This window comes from Chelonia mydas, chromosome 10 (genome assembly GCF_015237465.2).
Source record: "Chelonia mydas isolate rCheMyd1 chromosome 10, rCheMyd1.pri.v2, whole genome shotgun sequence".
Lineage (NCBI taxonomy): Eukaryota > Metazoa > Chordata > Testudines > Cheloniidae > Chelonia > Chelonia mydas.
Window position 1 is genome coordinate 12,256,530 of NC_051250.2, and position 20,041 is coordinate 12,276,570.

The following is a 20,041-nucleotide window of genomic DNA, read 5'->3' on the forward strand; positions in this document are numbered from 1 at the left end:
AGGTAGCTATGCCGACCTAACCACAAGTGTAGGCGCAGCTAGAGTAATGGAAGAAATGCTTCTGTCAACCTAGCTACTGCCATCTGGGGAGGTGTGGTCCTAAACTGATGGGAAAAAACCTCTTCCATCGTGTAGGCTGTGTCTACACTATGGGGTGATGCCAGCACAGCTACAGTGCTGAAGCTATGTTGCTATGGGCCCTGTAGTGTAGCTATACCCTCAGAAAGAGCTCATCATGCAACCATCATCTGTAGAAGCTGTTGTATTGACAGAGGGCACATTGGACAGAGTTCCTGTGTTACTACCTCAGGGATGCCCAAGAGATGACACGCTTGTGTTAATGTCTCATTTGAAGCATGGTGCCTCCATGCCGTACAAACTTGTTCTCCACTGAAATATCAGTGTCAGGTATGAGCCCAGTGCTTGGTGTGGGACTTGCACCCACAAGAGGACCAGAGAGAGAGTACTAGCCATGTTTTGTATCATGCATGTCACATTCTGTCCCCCACGCTTGTCACCATGAAAGATCCTGAGAGTATCCACTGCTATTCTCCTATAAAGGGCAGAACTCCTTCCCCGTGAGTTAGCGTGGGTCTGAATTTACACTCAGGGGCTGCTTTTCCCTTCCAACTCAGCCCCATCCTGACAACAGGGACTTCTCCATCAGCCCTGCACATGGGCTTAAGCCTCAGCAGTAGTACTTGTCACAGCGTCCCAAGATCCAAGCTAGACATGGTGAGCTCTGTCTCTTGAAGGTTTTCTTGGGGCTGAAGAGAGATTGTTAATGTAGGTCTTGGCTTATTGGACACACGCGGGCTAGATACGTGTGCAGAGAAGCCCTGATACAGTCACTTGGGCCCTTGGCACCTGTTTTATGTGAGAGCAATGGCTGGTTGACAGACAGGCTGTCTCCTGCGAAGGGCCACTGGTGCATTAATTTCCACCTGGCCATTGTCTCAGTGCTAGTTTGCCCTGCTGCAACTCATTCCCGCTGAGTTTCTCTAAGGGTATTACACCCATTTATGAACTGAGCCTCAACATGTGCCCCCCACCAAGTAAGGAATAGTGCAGCCTCATTTTAGAGCTAGGGAAACTGAGGCTCAGAGCTGTTATTCAGGCCCAAATTTGCAAAATTGACTGCTGCTTTGGAGCGACTCACTGTTTGCGAGCTCAGCCAGAGACACTGAGAGCCTGACTTTTTAGAGCTGCTATGAATCTACGGCTCCTGCTCAGCAGCTCAAAAATGGGCCCCAAGGTGCCTCAAGTGGGGCAGTGAAAAATGAGTGGCCACATCTACACTGCAGGGTGTGTCTACACTGCAGCGGGGAGTGAGCCGCCCAGCCCGTGGAGCTGGAATGTACCGGTGAAGCTCATGCTAGTGCATTAAAAATAGCTGGGTGGATGGTGCAGCCCCAGTGGGTGCTCAAGCGAGCCACTCTAGCTCAAGCCCACCCTAAGCCTGGGTCTGAGCTTGGTAGCTAGCCTGAGGCTCTCCCAGTGCCACAATATCCACATTCTTAGCCTGCTTGCTTTAGCCCCACTATCATGAGTCTGTCTGCCCAGCCTGGGAGGCTCCGGTCCCAGCTGCAGAGTAGACACAGTCTAAGGGACTTCCCCAAGGTCAGCGTCGGAGCTGGGCGTAGACGCCGGGGCTCTTGCCTCCAGGCTCTGTACTAGACCACACGTCGTCGTCTTGCTAATGCCATTGATGTCACTAATGCTGATGCTGCCAAATTCAGCTGCTCTTCAGAGTGTGATAGTGACCTTCCAAAGCCATGTGAGAGACTCAGTGGTGCTGGTGCCTCTTTCATCGCTGCCCCAGAGACACCACAGAGGTGCTCTCCTCGCTGATCTCGCCTGGGATACTGCCCTCTGTGCGGCACAGAGCTCTGGAGAAGAGAGGGCTGTCTATTGCCCTCAAACAGCCAGTACTGCCTCATGGGGGTGGGCAGGGCTGGGATGTCCCATGGATTGCCCTTCCCATTCACGTCCTTTCAGTTTAGCTACCCTAGGCAAGACTGAGACGCCAATACCCGTTGGAGCTATGTTGTGCAGCTGGAATGGCAAAAAATGTAAGAGGCAGAGCTGAGGTGGTTAAGGGGTGTGCGGGTCTGAGGGCCTGATCCTGGGAATTTTGGAGTCGCTTTCACTAGGCACAGGAGCAGGCCCTGAATGTTGAGCACCTTTTCATTCATACTGGGGGAAAGCCCACCACCTGACTGCATCTCTCGTGGAGGAGGAGATGGGGAGACCATTCACTTCCACCCTCAGAAGCACGGATGACTACACTACAGAGCACGGGGGTGAGGCAGGCTGACTCATTCACAGTAATCGCTGTCATCCATTAACTCTGCAGTACACTCTCGCTGGGGAATAGCAGATAAGTCATTCCTGCCGCTGCCTTCTCCTATGCTGTCGACATGCAGGAGGCGTGTTTCACCATCACCCAGGGCAGGATCATTCCACCACAACTCGCAGGCTGCAGGAGAGCCAGTAGCAGGGGACAGGGCCCATATCTCTGGGATGGGCCAGTAGCTGGCTGTGCTAAAACATGCTCTGGGTCCATCAAGCTATGGGTTGGATGCGGGAGTCACTGGGTGAGATCCTCTGGCCTGTGTATTATGCAGGAGGTCAGAGTAGATGGTGTCATAGTTCCTTCTGGCTTAAAAAAAAAACCAAGCTATACTCTAGTACCAATGACTTAGCCTTACCCGAACCTTTTGGCTACCGTTGCCCCTTCCCACAGAGATAGGTTCCCTTTTATATTCAGAATTTCCACTGCTTTCTAAATACATCCAGCTAGAGAGAGAGAGACTGGTGTGTTTATTTGGCAATCAAATGGTGACTGGTCAGTTGCACCCTCCACTCCGGTCCCCTTTCCAGCTCCCAGAGGAGGCAGGCTCCCATCCCTTGAATGGAATAACGAGAGGGACGCTGGTTTTCTATTAGAATGTGCCTTTTTTCGGAGTGCACTTGGAACCAATCAGAACTCGAGACACAGACATTCACTGGAGGAAAAAAAACCAAAACAAACAAAAAAACCAATTCCCACCCTCCAAAATCCCACACCAGCATCAAAATCCCCCCCGAACAAACAAACAAAAACACCCTCCAAATCCAATCCACCCTCTTTGTCTAAAATCCATGATTAAAACCTGGTACAAACAGGTGAATATATATATATATATTTAGTAGATGTAATCTTATTTTTTCTCTCTCTTTCTTGTTATACAGCAAACATTGCAAATATAGAAATTTTCTCTGTACAGTAGGACAACTTCGGTTTACAATGCAACATGTGGTAAAACCTCCCAGTGAATAAACACATGAATGAGCCTTCGACTGGATGAAAGTCTAAGCTGGAAGACTCCATTTGCAAAAAGCCCAAAGGAACTTTCTCCTTCTGGTCTCTTTTTGGTTTTTTTGTTTTGTTTGGAAGGGAAGGAGAAAGAAGAAGACAAACTGTACACAAAGAATCCACAAAATCACGGAATAGGGAATCATGCGATGCAACATTGGAATACTCCAGACCTCAAATCGCTGCCCAACCTCCACCCCTTTTTATATTTTTTCTTTTTTTTTTTAAAAAAAAAACAAAAACTTTTTTTTCACTCCACAGGTTTGTTTTTTTAAGAGTCTTTGTGTTCATAAACATGAGATCTTTTGCAATCTCTTGCTCTCTCATATATTATATAGACTAATTATAGATTTTTCTCATAATTTATGGTTGGTTGGTTTGTTTGAAAGACAGTCTGGATAAAAATAGCTGCTGCGGGTTTCTTTTGGTCCAGTTAGTGTTAAGTCACGAGCTGCGTGAGGACTCAGGACTTGTGCTGGGCAGACACACCTTTCCAGTAGTCTAGGATGTCGTGAAGATCCTCGTCTTTGGCAAACTGGACCTTTTTGCGCAGGGCGTGGCCAGCGGCCATATATTCCTCCTCGTCTTTGTGCCGCTTCCGGTTGAGTTTGAAGCGCTCCCAGATGCTGTGTGAGGGTTTGCATGTGTACTCTGGGCTGGAGCTGTAGCTCAGGTTGTGATACTGGGGAGAGAGCTGAGAGTAGGCCAGGTCTCTGGGGCGGGGTCTGGTCAAAGGTTCCAGAATGGAGGGCTTACGCCCACCCATGCTGTCATGCTGCTCCCCCTGGTGTGAGCCCGGGTAAGAGTGCCGATGTTCGCTGTACTGTCGGATCTTCTCTGCCTCTGCTCGCAGAATGGCCGCTGCCGGTGTCACAGTGAGGATGGTGTCGGCGGTTGGGGATGTCTTCTCAATGTACTTGGCTTCTGACTTGTGGCCGGAGCCCTCAGAGCGGAAGGATCTGGGGCTCCGTATGGAGCCGCTGGAGGAAGTGCTGGAGCGTTTGGGAGCTGCCTCCATGCTGTGATGTCTCTGCAGCGGGTGGCTGTAACTTTCCTTGTACACGGGGGACAGGAAGCCATGTTTGCCAGAGATCTGTTCCGATAAGAGTACCAGCTGAGGCTCAGCAGTGGAAATCGCCCCTGATTTCACCCCCTGGAAGGAGGTGGACTCTGATTTCAAGGCATCAATGCAGTTGTTGATGATCTGGTTCACCTTGTCCACCTCCTTTGTGATGGTGGAGATCTCAGCCACGGAGCTCTGGCTGTCAGGCGGCATGGAGAGCTCACACTCTCGTCTTTCGGGCTGCTCCCCTGTCCGCACTTCCATGTAATTGCCCTTGGTGGCCTTGGGGGTCTCGCTGCTGTCTATCAACTTGTACTGCTCGACTTCCCCAGCGGAGGGCAAGTAGGGGATGCGGGTCACGGTCTCCCCACCCAGCATCTGCCCCTGGGACAGCTGAGTGATACTGGTTGTCTCCATCTCTGGCCCATACTTTAGCTCGATGATGGTCTTCTTCATGCTGCCAGCTGCCTTCTTGTGCTTCTCCTCTTGCTGACGCCTCTTACGGAGGCAATAGTACACCACCCCCAGGACAATTACCATGCCGAACAGGCAGCCCAGGATCGTCATGATATAGTGGGTGGCAGTGGAGGGAGTGGGCACTGGGTCCTCTCTGCTCATTTTGTTTGGGGAGAGGGTGAGGCAAGTGTGGTTGTACCTTAAGACGTGGTGGAGGGAGACCACACAGTAGGTGTAGTCTTTTTGTGCTACAAGGTTAGTCAGCTCAATGTCCTCCTTCTGTTTCTTCAGCTTGGTGACGACGGAAGAGAAGCCGTTCTCGTACTGCGCCAGGATGTACATCTTGCTGAACGGGTACGGGATCTGCACCGTCAGCGTGGCCGAGTTGTGGGTGAGATGCTTCACTCGGATGTTGGGGCGCATCTCCGTCTCACCCACGGGCGTGTGGAGGGAGACCTGGGGTGTCGTGCCATCCCCAGAGAAACATTCTTCCTCAGAGCATGGGCTTTCTGATGGAGCTGTGGTCACTTGGTACCTGGGTGGGATAAAGCGAGGTATCATGGTGTAGGAGCTGCCAGTGCAGAGGGTGGAGAGCATGCCCAGAGCATTGCGGTAACCGGTCCGGCCTTGGCCTAGCAAGAAGTAGCCAGTGTAGTCTGGCGGGGAGTCGCACTGCATGCGGTCATAGGTGCGTGTCATGTTGGTGAAGCCTTCCAGCCATTGCAGGAAGCCTAGGAGTTCACAGGAGCAATAGAAGGGGTTGCTGTAGAGTTCACAGACAGAGAGTTTGTTCAGGCCCCTAAAGGTGTTGCTGTCCAGTCTCTGGATCCTGTTCATGGACAGGTCAATGTTCACTATGTTGGGGCACTCCCAGAAGGCATTGGGGGTGACTGCCTCAATGAGGTTAGCCTGGAGGTAGAGGTACTCCAGCTTTCCTAGGCCCCGGAGGATTCCCTCGGTCAGGTTCCTCAGGCGGTTGTAGCCAAGCTGCAGCACCTGGAGGTTAAACTGTCCTGAGAAGGCACCATCCTCGATATAGGAGATTTCGTTCTTCGTCAAGTTGAGGTATGTCAGGTTACCGAAGCGGCTGAGTGAGGAGTACTGCACGCTTTTGATCTTGTTGTCGTTCAGTCGCAAATCCACAATCGTGCTGTTGATTTGCTGAGGGATGGACTCATAGGGGGGCTGGTTCTGGCTGCAGATAGCCAGCCAAACGAAGCCCTTGTCGCCCTCGATCAGCCAGCAGTCTGCCCGCACCCCGCCTGTGTGCAGCAGAGAGACGGCCGCCACGCACACACACAGCGCTGACGTCACTGCCCACTGACGACCTGCCATCTGGAAGGGCAACGTGGAGAAGGAGTTCCCTTATCTGCTGGAAGTGGGGAGGGGTGCTGGGTCGGAGAGCAGGGAAGCCTTGGGTTAATGTTCCTTGGGCACCTTTGCTTTTCTCTCCCTTCTCCTCATGGTTTGGATCCAGTGGGAAGTGTCCCAAGGAAAAGGAGAACCTCGTTGTCCAAGTTGCCCAGTGACCACCCACAGGGAGCCACCACCACAGGCTTATGGGGAGCGATCCTATGTCATTGGCCCTTCTGGCATCTTGACGGGCTTCCGCTGAAGTCACTCAGGGCTGGGTAGGTACTTGGAAGGGGGTTTAGAGACAGGCTTTTCTCTCACTTTCTACAGTACCTCTCCTTGTTTTCTTTTTGCTGCCCATCTCCAAGTTGGCACAGGGCTTCTTCTCCATCTGCCTCTCCGTGCATCTGTCTGTCCGTCCCCTCAGTGCCCTTGTCTGGTCAATGGACTCACCTGCAAAAAAACCAAACAAAACCAAAAACACAAAAGCGAGACAAAATAATGTTTAAGAGCATTTGTCACACTGCAGCAGCTTCTGGGGCAGCGATGGGACTGGCTTTCCATGCCCTGCTTTTCCATTAGCACTAGGCACCAGGTTTTTTAACATGGCTTCCATTATTTATTTATTTGGGGTGGGGGCACACATAATTGAGCCTGCAGTTAATTTTGGGCACTGGAATTTAGATATCTAATGACGTGACATCTGTGTGCACAAAGCTGGTCGTTAGCCATCTACATCCTGGCCTTTGTGACCTCAGTTATGGCAGCATTTCACCCACTAATTGGATGCAGGTTGAGCCTTCTTTCAAATTCTGCCTCTCTCTAACTATGCCTGTAGCCGCTTGGTGCCTAGGATAAAACCCAGCACTGGAATCCTAAGCTGTTTCTAGGAACTTGGGTGGTAACTCCAGGATATGTTTGTTTCCAGGGAACATACGAGCCCCACCACTATCTTGATCCTCACCACTCCCCCATCATATTTGTCTTTGTGGGGGTGACTTCCAACCCTCCTCCCCGTTTTGCTGTCTCCAGTATCTCCTCCCTTGGATGTTCAGTGTCAGGAGTGGAGGAAATTCCACGTGGTCACTCCCCCAGTCTTTTAGTAGCCTAACGCATATACAAAGGGCAAAAAGAGACCCTTCCTCGCCCACTATAGATGTCTCTGCTGTAAGGCCAGGGGCAGGCAGCTTCCCTGTTAGACTCAGGAGAGTGGACAGGGAACCCTCTGAGGACCCCGGTAACGTCACAGAACTAAGAAAAACCTCCGAATTCCTAGTTAACTTTTGCTACAGAGTTCTGAGTAGGATTGTTTAGCATTTTCCATTGAAACGTTTTCTGGGTTTTTGAGTAAAGGAAAATGTTTGCAGAAAGTGTCTCTGCTTTCCTCCAAGAATGATGTTTCCTTGGAAAATGGAAATTTGAACATTTGTTCAGTTTCTGACAGATTTTGGCCAAAAACATTTAGGTTTTGTCTTTTGAACAAAAAGTTGACATTTTCAGTGGAAAAAATCCCATTTTGAAACCAGCTGTACCCCTGAAGGACTCACTAGCTAGCGTGCTGTGCCTTATGGGGCACTAACTGCCTCTAAGCTTACTGCTCTTGAGGGAGAAAGTGGCTTTCCCTTTACTGCCAATCTTTGGGTGAGAAAGCTGCTTCCTGGCCCATCTAGCAGACGCTTGAGATTTGCGGGGGCCGAAGCCATGTCTGGAAGTTCTCCATCCCAGGAAACAGTAGGATGAAGAGCAGAATCTATCAGGACCCGGTGAAGCTATCTTTGGTAAATAGTGGGGTGTCCTGGGCCTTAATAGGGGTGGTAGTTTGTGAATTTATCTCCTGTGAGCCTTCTTCTGTGACATTTGCAAAATTTAGCAAATCTGGAACCAGGTTGGGTGGGCCCAGGGCTCAGAGTGGGGTCAAGGCTTGCTGTGAATATTTGCCAGCTAGAACACTAGTACTCACGCTGCTGTCTGGGAACCCGTGAAGCACTTCCTGAAACTCCAAACAGTGAAATATCTTGAGAACCATGTGGGAGGGAAGGTGGGTCTAGGAAAGGGTCTCTCTCTTTCACCAAGGGCTCTGCAGAACACATAGCTGGTTGTCCCTAGGAACAGACACGCTCCCCGAATTTCATTTGCTCACTTATTATACTCCCACCCAGCATTCTGGTAGAGCTGTCATGAAAGCTAGCCTACAGCCCACGTCCTCTGCTCCCAGGTGTTAGGAAATGACACCTGGATCATTTGAAAGCAGCCAACAAACTGGTTCATAACTCACAAGTGGAAAAGAAACCAGCAAGTTGACTGGCTTTCAGACCCCAATCTGATCCATGCGGGGTAGAACCTGGTTCCATGGGAAAGCACACAAAAGTTGTCTTCTTCCCAGGGTAGCTGCATGCTGCTTGGACCAGTCCTTTCCCAGATACTAGGAAATAACAGATTGAAAAGTTAAGCTGCTGTTACTCCCTAGGGCTTGTCCGGCAGTGGAGCTGTCGCCCATTAACGTGCACTTCTAACTAATCCAGTCTGTTTTCCCACCTCCCGCCCAGCACTGGGGTAGCTACGTGACTCTGTGCTGGGTGGGGCAGGTCAATGAGTCGTATGAAACATGGCAACAGTGGGAATTTCAGGCTAGATTCTGCCTCCTCCCATTGAGCAGAACCTCACGCTGCAAGCAGTTCCGCTGAAATCTGGCCCTTATTTTCCATCTCAGACTCACAGAATATGAAACAGAACGTTTTTCAAAGCTGAGGACCCTGTTAGCCAGTCACACACTATAGCCTGGTAAACAGGCCAGTAATAATGAGCAGTGAAACAGTTTATTGGTCCTTACTGAATAGCGAACAATGAGTATCCCAAAATGGAACAGTTTGTTTTACGTTACATGAATAACAAAATCTGCTCTAACTTCAGCTGTTTGTGAGAAGGGAATATCCAGCCACAAGTCCCCCCAACTGGAGAGACGTTGATAATGTCTTTGGAGAAAGCCAAAAGTTACTGACCAAAGTGTCCCATATGTAGGCCAGGTCTATCCAAGAAACTTTTGTCTGTCTAGTAGTGTCAGTGGAGTTTTTTATAACATTTCTATACCAGCGAAAGCCCTAGAGCGGATGCAGTTAAACTAGCAAAAAAGGTGCTTTTTCTGGTATAGCTTATTTTGTTTGGGACATGGCATTATAAGCTGAAGAGTTTGCCAGTATACCTTTGCCAGCAACCGTCTTCTAGTGTAGACTAGGCCTTGGACGCAGCATGGAATGGAAAAGGAATTCTGCCCTCGGGTGTTTCAGTGATTAGCCTCAAACACCTTACATCCTCCCTTCGCTAATGGAAGGAGCCAGAGGTTAATGACTACAGCCCAGGTCTGAGAGTCACGTAGATGATACTCTCAGATATGCCACTGTATCCCTTGTGGCTTGGGCAAGTCAATTAACCTTTCCTGGCCTCAGTTTCTTCTTCAATAAAATGAGGACAATGAAACTACTTCCCTTGTTTACAGGATGGTGGGAGGCTGAATTAAAGCACTTGGAACCCTCGATGAGAAGATGGGGAGTGCTCACCTGGAGCTCACTTTGTAAACACATGCCACTGAATGTAATCTCTGTTCACAAGCCATGTGGGCTCTGGGCTTCCTCTCTGAGTCCATCTCCTGCCCTGGAAGCCTCTCCCCTTTGCAGCCTCTCCCGATACAAAGCAGACTCAGAAGAGAAGCTCACAGCTTGTTCTCAGTAGGGGCAGGCAAGTTAAGTTGGGGTTGGAAGTCATGACTGATGTTTTTTACTCTGTATATGGCCCCTTTCACCCAAAAGCTCTCGACGTGCTTTACAAGCCGATTGGCTGACTAGGCTTAGATTTTTTGCTTACTCGTGTGGTTAGATTTCTGCTGGCCTAAGAGCCTTCTCCACTCCATTTATGGACAGCTGCCAGCCACAACTGCAGCTCCTCCCTTTCCCCTGTTCAGAGATCGCTCACTTGTTCCCTGGGGAGCAAGTCACCCTGAAAATGGTGTGAGAAGTGCACCCTCCCCGCAGCCATGGAGTGCAGTGCGTGGCACCCCACCTCCCAACCCCGTGTGCTGGGACCTCCCTGAGATCCAATACCTCCTGGAGCTCCTGCTGCCTTGGTGCAGCACAATACTGCCCCCACGTGGGCCTGTGCATTAAAGGCACAATCTGACCTTACACACACTGCAAGAATCCTTCACTCCCCACTGTTTGCCCATAGCACAGCAGCACAACACAGGAGATCAGGTCAGGGAATGAAGAATCCTGGGTAGTTCCTTCCTTCTTTTTGATGGGCCGAGTCTCTGCCTCCCCTATCTCCGAGCTCCCACTTTAGCCTGAACCAGCGCTTCTGAGCTGAACCCTCAAACTCTGGGGACGTCTGAGCTTGGATCTATCCCCCAGAGTGGCTCTGAACCCAGCCTTTGACTCTTGGGGAGGTTCAGCTCTGGATCTCCATGTTGGCTTATCTCTCAGCTCTGGGGCATGTGGCCCACGGAGCAGTGCTTTGGCTAAAGGAGCAGGAGCTTCTAGGGAAGGAGAAACTGGAGACAAAACCACAGCTCCTCCCCAGTCTAACCGGGGTGGAGAAGGCTGACTGTAAGTGACTCGAACAGGTTCAGTAATGCTCATGCTGGGTGTTTGCTTTTGCTGCCTGCGTGCTGCCTATCAGCTGGTTTCTCTCCAACAGCAAAAACTGGAAAAGGCATTCTATCAGCAGCAGAGTTTAATTCCAGCTCATTAAAGCAAGCAATTTGCTGGTTTATTTGCTTTGCAAAGTGTGAATAAAATGACAGCATTAAGGAGATGTAACAGAGGAAAGAGGGGCTAATCTCCCTCTTTATTAGATTGCCAGGACATGACTGGGGAGCTGAGATGCAGGCCTTGTTGTTTTGGACCAAGAAGATAATTGCTCATCTCATTGGCACTTGGGAGCGTGCTTCCCGGCACTGTCTTTGGGGTGGGATCCAATGTCAGGCGAGGGGCTGCGCATCTTGCAGTGCAAGGAAAGCAGTTAAAGGAGGCCTGCAAAGGGTTACTAATTTTGTTTTTTTATAAGGGATAAAGAAGGCATAGAAGTGTTCAGCTTCTGCTCTGCTCTGGGCTGTTCTTCTCACAAAAAGTGTTTCCTTCTGTTTGCTCTTCCTTTAGAAATAGTGGGCTGGATTCTCGGCTGGCATAAAATGGTGTAAAATAGCTCATAGTCTAGACGGCCCCACCGATTTCCACCAGCTAGTAATCAGCCCTATTCTATCTCATATAATTTTTTGCTGGAGGTCTCCTTGGAGGCCTGGGGAAGTTAGCTCTCCCTGCCCTCCACTGAAAGGGTCCAGAGTGTTGACTCTCACTCTGTGATCTTTGCTCCCTGCTGTTTGAGTTGATGTTGAGAAAAAAACAACAAAATCTCCACAGGTTTAACCAGCCTGACTAAAAAGTCCCTCCTCCCCTGATGACTCTTCTTTCACTCTCTTGGTACTTGTGAGGTCATAATTCTACCAGTTTTGCAGTCATCCATCGAGTCTTCAAGGAAAAACAGGGGAGAAAGAACCTGCATTTCTAATATAAAAACCAAACAGAAAAAAAAAAACTTTCCAGATCTTTTTTACCCATCATAAAGAAACAAACAAAAGAAAGGAACAAAGACACTGCCTCCCTAGGGTAGGGATAACAATACCCACAGATTTGACATGATTCATTTAATCGAAACCAGAGATGGCTTGCCCTTTGGTTTAATATGGCTTCATTGTATCGGGCGTATGCTGTCAGTGACACCTTTGCTGTCTGCTAACTGATAATCAGCCAATAGAGCACACTTCATACAGTCCCCCAGCTTGCAGATGGACTCTGTGAATGGGTCCTGTACATTACCACAGACAAAAGTCTCACCCGGAGGTACCAGCCGTTAATCTCCCTAGCTAAAACAGCTGAAGCTCTGCTAAGCTTATCTCAGGAGGACTTTACTCATTGCCGGTAGCAAAGCATGGATACTGCTGTATTTCCATTTAGGAGGGGTGCTTGAGAAAATGGGACACTCAGGCCAGGAAACAAGCTCTGTACATTTCTCTCTCACCCTTCTGCGGATGGACCTCACTCCTGACCTGTGATAGCCCTGCTAAGCCTTGGATCCACACACAGCTTTGCTGCTCCTCAGTCCTGATCGGAAACACCCTTATTATTCCATTCCTGGGCCTTTACACATACCTGTCAATGGCACTTCCCACAATCAGGGACAGCTGTGGTTTGTGGAGCAGACAAGTATTCAGTAGGGACTGGACTGAGAGCATCAAACTCGTCACTTCTGATCTCCTAGAGCTCCAGAACCAGGTTTTTTCAGACCAAAGGGACATCACCCAGGCTTCAGAAACAACTGTCAGGGTGGTTGGGTTTTGTTTTCATCTCTTGACTAATGGCATCAGTAAATTAGACCAGAGTGGCAGCTGCAAGGAGAGCCACCACTGAAATAAACAAAGTAGCCGAGAGGGAAGTGGTGGGGAGAGGGATCTGGGCAACAGATCTAATAACATGCAGTCTCTGGCACTTGATTCTTAATTGTATTATTCTACTGAATGAGTTATTTCAAGCTGTGGATTAGATTTACTGACTAGGGGCAAAGAGCCAGATTAGCGCGCACCCTCTCTCTCTCTTTGGCGTATCCTTTCTTCTATACCTCTGTTTGTCTCCTTACCTTCTGACTCCTTCTGGCCATATGTCAGCTTTTCTTAGATCCTCTTTCACAGTCACACAGGTCAGGTTATCAATAAATGAAGGAGCCGTACTACAAAGAGTGCAATAGCGACCCGGCAGTGATACATTACAAATGATAAATGTTTAATCATGCAAAGAGGTGGAGAGGGAAAATTTGGCTAACGGGGACCAAATGTTAAAATGAACCCAGGCTATTCATTATGTGTAAAATAATATGAGGAGACAGCTCTAAGATGGCAGAGAAAACATTTATTAATGATGAAGTTTCCCCTAAATGGCTTAATGTCCATTCTGTATATGTCAGGTGTGGAAAGAGTGCTCCCTGGCAGGGTTTCTTCTAATTCATATTCCCGGCATCAGTTTACACTCCTCCTGCCTGGTGATATCAGTTAGCACTGCCGTGCCATCGAATAATAAAGGTGCCCAGGCCAATCAAATCCAGGTTCCTTTTCAGTACAAAGGTAGCATTTGGATTCCTTGCTAAGAGCTCAATATGGCACATCTTGGGTTTGCATCGTTGCAGTAGTAGGATTTTATGTTTGTATTTTGTATAATTTAGAATGAAGGATAAAGAATAACAACATAATAATATAGCATGTATTAAATGTATTGATGTATGATTTGACCGTATCCTGCCAGCCACCCTTTTTTGAGTAGCGGAAAGGAATGGCCTAATGTACCATTGGTAGAGATGCATCAGCCAGAATTTCTTTGTGTCTGGACTGATTTCAAGGCAGTAACAGACCTTTGAGGGTCACCACTTTGTTGTAGGTTTAGCATTTTAAAATAAGTAAAAGAATGCCGCGATTGTTTTTCTTTTGCATTGCAACTTGATGTTCCTGTTCAAAATGTTCTGGGTAAATTAGTTCTGTTTTGTGTGTGAAAGAGAAATGCGTGTTAAGAGATAAGTGTGAGGGCCATCACTGAACCAGATGTTCTACGGAGAAATCGGAGACAGACACAAGGTCGCCAGGAGGTTGCAACACGCCCCTATTGAAATGTCAGAGGAGGGCAGATTGGCAACTCTAAAGATGAGACAGACACATATCAATGGGGACAAGATAGCGGTGATGAAAACCAGCCTGGAATAACTCCCTGAGAGACTTGATGAAAGAACAAGATAAAGGATGAGAAGTACAATTTCAGAAAACAAGCACTTGTCAAACAGCAATTGGTTACATCATATATAATCCCTATATAAACAGGGAGCCTGGCCATGAAACTTTGGGTTCGTCCTGCCAAGACTTCCCCAGAGCATCATATTGCGACCAACAGAACCTGGTTCGTACCTCCCCGTGATCAACCTAGCTGGCCACTAGATTGATCCAGACTCTGGACTGGTAACTATAACATCGACTGGAGGGACAGTGTGTGTGTGTGTGTGTGTGTGTGGTGTGATTGAATGCATATGCTAATTGTTAAAAGAAAAGGAGTACTTGTGGCACCTTAGAGACTAACCAGTTTATCTGAGCATGAGCTTTCGTGAGCTACAGCTCACTTCATCGGATGCATAGCATATCGTGGAAACTGCAGAAGACCCTAATTGCTAATTGTTGTATCTTCAATAAACGCGGTGTATTGCCTTTTCCCCTGAAAAAGATCCCATGTGCTTCTTATAAACATAACATCATGGCCTGCCATCTATACTTGATCCCCAGGGCTTTTGTGCCAGGGCTGAGGCCTGGCACCTCGAAGCTTGGCAGTTCATAGCCCCAGAACCTCTTGGCTTGCTGTGTCGGTCCCGTTATGAAAGTAAAAAAAATTGCTTGAGCCCCGGTGCCTCTTTCATTACAAAGGAAGTACTGTTGATCCCCAAATGCTTCCAAGAGTCAGACAATAGCATTCCCCAGTCAATTTCACTCTCTCTCCCTGCTACTATTTATTATTTAAGAGGCAGAGGCAAGGGAGGAAAGATATGTTTTCAGCTGAGGTTTGAAGGGAGATGAAGAGACAATGAAGCAAAGAGATGCAGGGAGGCTGATGCACAAGAGAGGGCTTTTAGTGAGACTGTGGGGCGGGGCACAGAAGAGGTAGGGGCTAGAGAGGTGGCGGCAGCAAGGAGGTGGAACAGAGACAGGCCAGTTCTGTTGCCCTTGGTCTGTATGCAGAAGTGCCATGGACACAAGCAGGTGCTCTCTATATAGACTGAGGGCAATATATGGCCCAGTAGGTTATTCCCATGCAGTGGAAGTTCAGAGGAGCTGGCATTTTGGGCTGTCATTGACACATGTGAAATGAGTGCCGAGTGGAGGTCAACCATTTCCAGTCTGATTTGGTACATTTTACACTCACTTCAGACTGGTGGCCATGACTCTGCTCTGGGCAGGGTAGTGAAGAATCAGGCCTAGCGAATGCCAGTTTGTGGAGCTCAAAACTTGTCCCTTTTCACAATGGAGGGTCCAGTCTGCTGAAGTTTCCATAAAATCAAAATTTTCAACAGAAAATTTTTGATTTTGCTTACATATTTCTAAACAAAATATTTCATTTTGGGTCAGCGCAACGTTAAAGTGCTAAAGTGCTGCCGTGCATGCCCCTATTCTCTCCAATGGGCCAGACTCCTTGGCTAGACTACAACTCCCATGAGGCACAAAACACCGGAACAAAATATTGCCATTTAGACATGACTAGACATTTCTGCATGGGCATGTTTTGTAACTTTTCCTTCCACGAAAAAAATCAGTAGTTCAATTTTTTCATTCCAAATCAGGACGAAAACATGTCAAAATATTGGAATTTCTCAGAGAACAGAAATACCGATTTTCTCATCTGCCGTCATTGATGCTGCTGTATTCCACCCCACACTGCTTAGCTTTCCAGGTCTAACAAGATTGCAGCCCTAGATAGTACAGCTGCAGATCACTGAGTAGAATAATATAAAGTGTTCAAGTAAATGCACAGAATATTTTCCTGGATAACTGACCTTCTAAAACCAGTTGGTTACCTGTGCATTAAACCAACCTCCTGAAATATCACCGTGGGCAGAGTAAATGTCATATCGAGCTTATGGTAGAGCAGCCAGCTCTTAAAGAAGCAACAAGCATGACCATTAGAAGAAAAGAATTAGAGGAAAGTGCAAAGATTTCAGCGGATGAGGAGAAGCCAAGAACTCTAATCAGGGAGATGCAGCTATAACATTTACAGAGAGGAAAGATATCTTTCAATGGGGGAGAATGCCCCTAAAATTGACCAGACGTGTCTTGTATTTAGAAATAATGTGCCTGATTTGCTGCTTCATTACTCTGAAGTTATGCTGAGGTTAAACAGGCATAAAACTGGAGTAATGGAGTGGTGAATCGGCCCCAATATTTCCCCCACAATGATAAAGATTAAGGCATTTTTACTTAAGGCTCCTCCAATGCCTTAGCACAATGGAGTGAGCTAAGAGGTAAACAAGGGAACAAATGCCCTATTGTTCTTTCATGGTGAAAGAAGCAAAGCTGTCCCTTTTCTCTGTGCTGTTGTCTTCGCTCAAACCTTTGCTGTTACTTGAATAGTGTTTTTACTGCTTGAATTTTTAAATCTATTCTTTTGTAAAAGGCGCATATGAATCATTCACACATCTGACAGTAAAGTCTGCTTTTGTTCAGAAGAACAGCTCTGTGTAAGCTCGAAAGCTTGTCTCTCTCACCAACAGAAGTTGGTCCAATAAAAGATATCACCTCGACCACCTTGTCTCTTTGGTCAGAATTTTTTTTTTTTGGCAATGGAGCTAAAATATTAAAAGAGCTAGTCAATTTTTTTAAAATGAATTTAAAGCAGGTTTAGGTCCTATACCTGCCCCTGAGTTGTCCTGCAAATTTGTGTGGCTTTTATAATCACATTTCCCTAGTATTTTACAAAGTGATTCTCTCACCTCTTTTTTGCTATGTGAAAGACCCATATGATATGGGGAAACTGACACAGGTTGTAATCCCACAATTGGATCCATAGGCACAGATCCTTGTGACTATACAGGGGAAACAGTGAAACTGATTATAGATGAAATATTAACAAATGTACAATCTGAAATATATTAAATCTGCTAATCTCTTTCATTATCAAGGGTTAACTGTAACAAAAGTGTCAGACTGAAGACTGTGTTAGTCTGTATTCGCAAAAAGAAAAGGAGTACTTGTGGCACCTTAGAGACTAACCAATTTATTTGAGCATGAGCTTTCGTGAGCTACAGCTCACTTCATCGGATGCATACTGTGCTCAAATAAATTGGTTAGTCTCTAAGGTGCCACAAGTACTCCTTTTCTTTAGACCGAAGACTGATTTCTAAATTGATGGTGTCCTTTTAAGGTTCTACTTGAAAAGAAAAAACAACAGCAGCAAAAAATCTTGCATCACAAACAGATATATAAATCCTGGACAGAATTTGATACCAAGGTCCAAACTCAGGCACAACTGGGGAAACAAAATCAGTTTCTTAAAGGGATTCAGTCACGATAAAACTACTACTGAAGAAACTTCTTTCCTGTCTTACCAATACCTGTGGAGAAGCTTATAACGGAAAGAACTGCAGACAGCTAGTTTACTTGTCTCGCTCTTGCTCGCTTTTGTGCATTTCATTCAGCTTGTGCTAGTCTAGTTCACTTTAGGATACGCTGAAGTTTCACTTTCTGAGTTTTGTTTGCTAGCACAATGCTATTCCGTTTTGTGTTGGCCTAAAGCTGCAGAGGAAGATTTAAAAAACAAAAAAACCCCCAAAAAACAAAAAAAAAATTTGTCTTCTTTTCAAATCTCCCTGTTCTGTTTGATAATCCCACCCACCAACCTATTTAGCATTTTACAAAAACCTGCCTTCGGGGGCTGACCTAAATTGATAGTGAACCATTAGGTAGAGGAAGAGAAGAAAAAAGAATTCCCTTGTGTTAAATAGTTGCTCGTCAAGTCCTGACCGAGTCCCTCCACCCTCTCCTTGGCAAAAGACATGATTGTGTCTGTTAGGACAGCGGTGCAAATTATGGGCTCAGTCATGCGCCCCCTTATGTCTCCATATGAGGGAATAACAAAATGTAAGGTGCTCCTTTACTCCCCTACCTAAGTTACCTGCATCACATGTTCCAGCATGGAGGAGAGCAGACAACTGGTGGCAGGGAGTGGATGGGCAGGAGCAGGGAGGTACCTTGACTCCATCCCCCACCCTACCCACCACACAGGTGCTTGCCAGCACAGAGGGGGAAGTGAATGGTACTGGGTAGAGGGCTAGCTCAGCTTACTTCCCCTGCTGGAGCAAGCACCTATTTGTGACTTTCTGTTGCTGACATGTGACTCTGTCTTGTTCCAAAGGCTGCACAACTGTGCTCTGCCCCTTACTCGGAGCTTGTGGTAGCCCTATGTTGGGGCTGCTGTGCAATTGCGTGCCGAGCTTGTAGGAAGAATGCTTAGTTGCACTGGATTGCTCCAGGCTGGTCCTGTTCCATGTGCGTACAGGGCTCCCAAGGAGGCAGGGGATGAGATGTTTCCAAGCTGCGGACGACACCCAGCTGTGCCTCTTTATTTTGTCCAGTTTGGATGTTGCAGTTCAGCGCTTCTGCCAACATCCTGGATCCTGGGTCCTGGATGAGAGCAAGGTGGCTGAGGTACAACCTATTTAATTGTGTGTGTGGGGGGGGGGGGGAAGCCCACCTTTGCCAATGCTGATTAGTTAGCGGTGAACGCAGGTGCTGACTGGTACTCACAGCTTGGCAGCCGCATGCACGGTTCCCCATCTTGAGGACGCAAACCCAACACACCTGCAAAAAAGTCAAGTTGGAAGCAGTGGCCTGCTAAAACTGTGGCCATTTGTGTGCCAGATTCCAGCCTGGGGGCCCACTGGTCTGAGGTGAGGTAAAGCTCTGAAAAATGAGGTTGCATAGGAAATGCTCACGCTCCCTCAACCAGAGGTGGGCATGCTGCTACAGGGAGTCAGTACGGACTGGGAGTCAGTTGCCTTGCACAGTATTCCTGCCTCCGCCATATGGTCTTACACAAGTCACTTCCCCTCACTGTACTGTGGTTCCCCTCGTCTGCCCTCTCTCTTTAGTCTGCAATCTCTTGGGCGGCACGGACTGGCTCCTACTGTGTGTATGTACTGTGCCTAGGACACCGAAGCCTCGGTCTTGGTTGGGGCCTTTACTGTACTACCAAAAAATGCATAATAGCTAGAGAGTGAGAATCACACGCCAGGCCTCTTTGTAACCCTGCTGGATAACTCAATAACGTCCAAAGGACGTGGAAAGCTAAAGGACAAGCCACTGGGATATGCCAGTATGCCTATCATTTTCAGAAGCATTTCAGATGGAGGTTACCCAAGATGAAAAAACCAAGCTAACCCAGAACACCCACCTCTCTGGAGGAATGAAGTTTATTGTTAATAATCTACTGCTAAAAGGGTAACATCTGTTTTGGACAAATTGTAATGAGATTTCAACCCCAGGTGGAGGGAGGACTCCATAGTAATAAATGACTTGCTGTATGTCTAAATAGTTTTAATTTTTTTTCTGGCAGAAAGAGCTGCTTTTCACCTCGGGCTTCCGTTCACCAGCTCTTTTTGTTTAATGATTGCTATTAATTTCCAGGGTGGCAGATGGATTCTAGTCGAGTGGTGTTTGAAACGAGAACAGCAGCCTGTGAAGGTGTGTGCTTGCCGTGGGTATGGGCATGCAGGCTGGGTGCATATGTGCATGCCACGTGTGTCTATATGGGCATGCCACGTGTGTCTGTATGGGCATGCCACGTGGGTGTTTGCTTTGTGGGAAAGTTACCACTGCCTGATTGATGCTCACACTTGAGTCTTGATCTCTTTCTCGCCTTTGAAAGGGAAGGAGAATTGAATTCTGAGCTCCCTGTCACTGGATCTGCTGGTTTAGGCCCTGATTCAGCAAAGCACATTGAGGTCATTGGGACTTCAGAGTGTGCTTAAAGTTAAGCACGTACTTAAGTGTTTTCCTGAACTGGCGCTTTAGTGACCTGAGAACAGTCTCATCAGAGTGGGGTAAATGCTCACTACCAATACATTGAACCAGTAGCTCTGCTCTCAGTGGTTTGGTGTTGTCAGGTAGGATTGTCCCTGATGGGCAGAGAGTGTGGTCTTGTCCCATTTGAAAACCATTGCTGTAGCTCAGAGGTGGGCAAACTATGGCC

At 47.6% G+C, this 20,041-nt stretch overlaps 1 protein-coding gene across 3 annotated transcripts in view; it reads right to left on the bottom strand.

Annotated features, from left to right (window-relative positions):
* Window positions 1–2,367: 2,367 nt before the first annotated feature.
* Window positions 2,368–20,041, bottom strand: part of ELFN1 (extracellular leucine rich repeat and fibronectin type III domain containing 1) — a 236,678-nt gene continuing 219,004 nt past the window's right edge. For all 3 annotated transcript variants that reach the window (XM_037910546.2, XM_037910547.2, XM_037910548.2), the window contains one exon: window positions 2,368–6,683. In XM_037910546.2, coding sequence (XP_037766474.1) covers window positions 3,822–6,212 — 2,391 coding nt within the window. In that variant the 5' untranslated portion in view covers window positions 6,213–6,683 and the 3' untranslated portion in view covers window positions 2,368–3,821. The remainder of the gene's footprint in view (window positions 6,684–20,041) is intronic.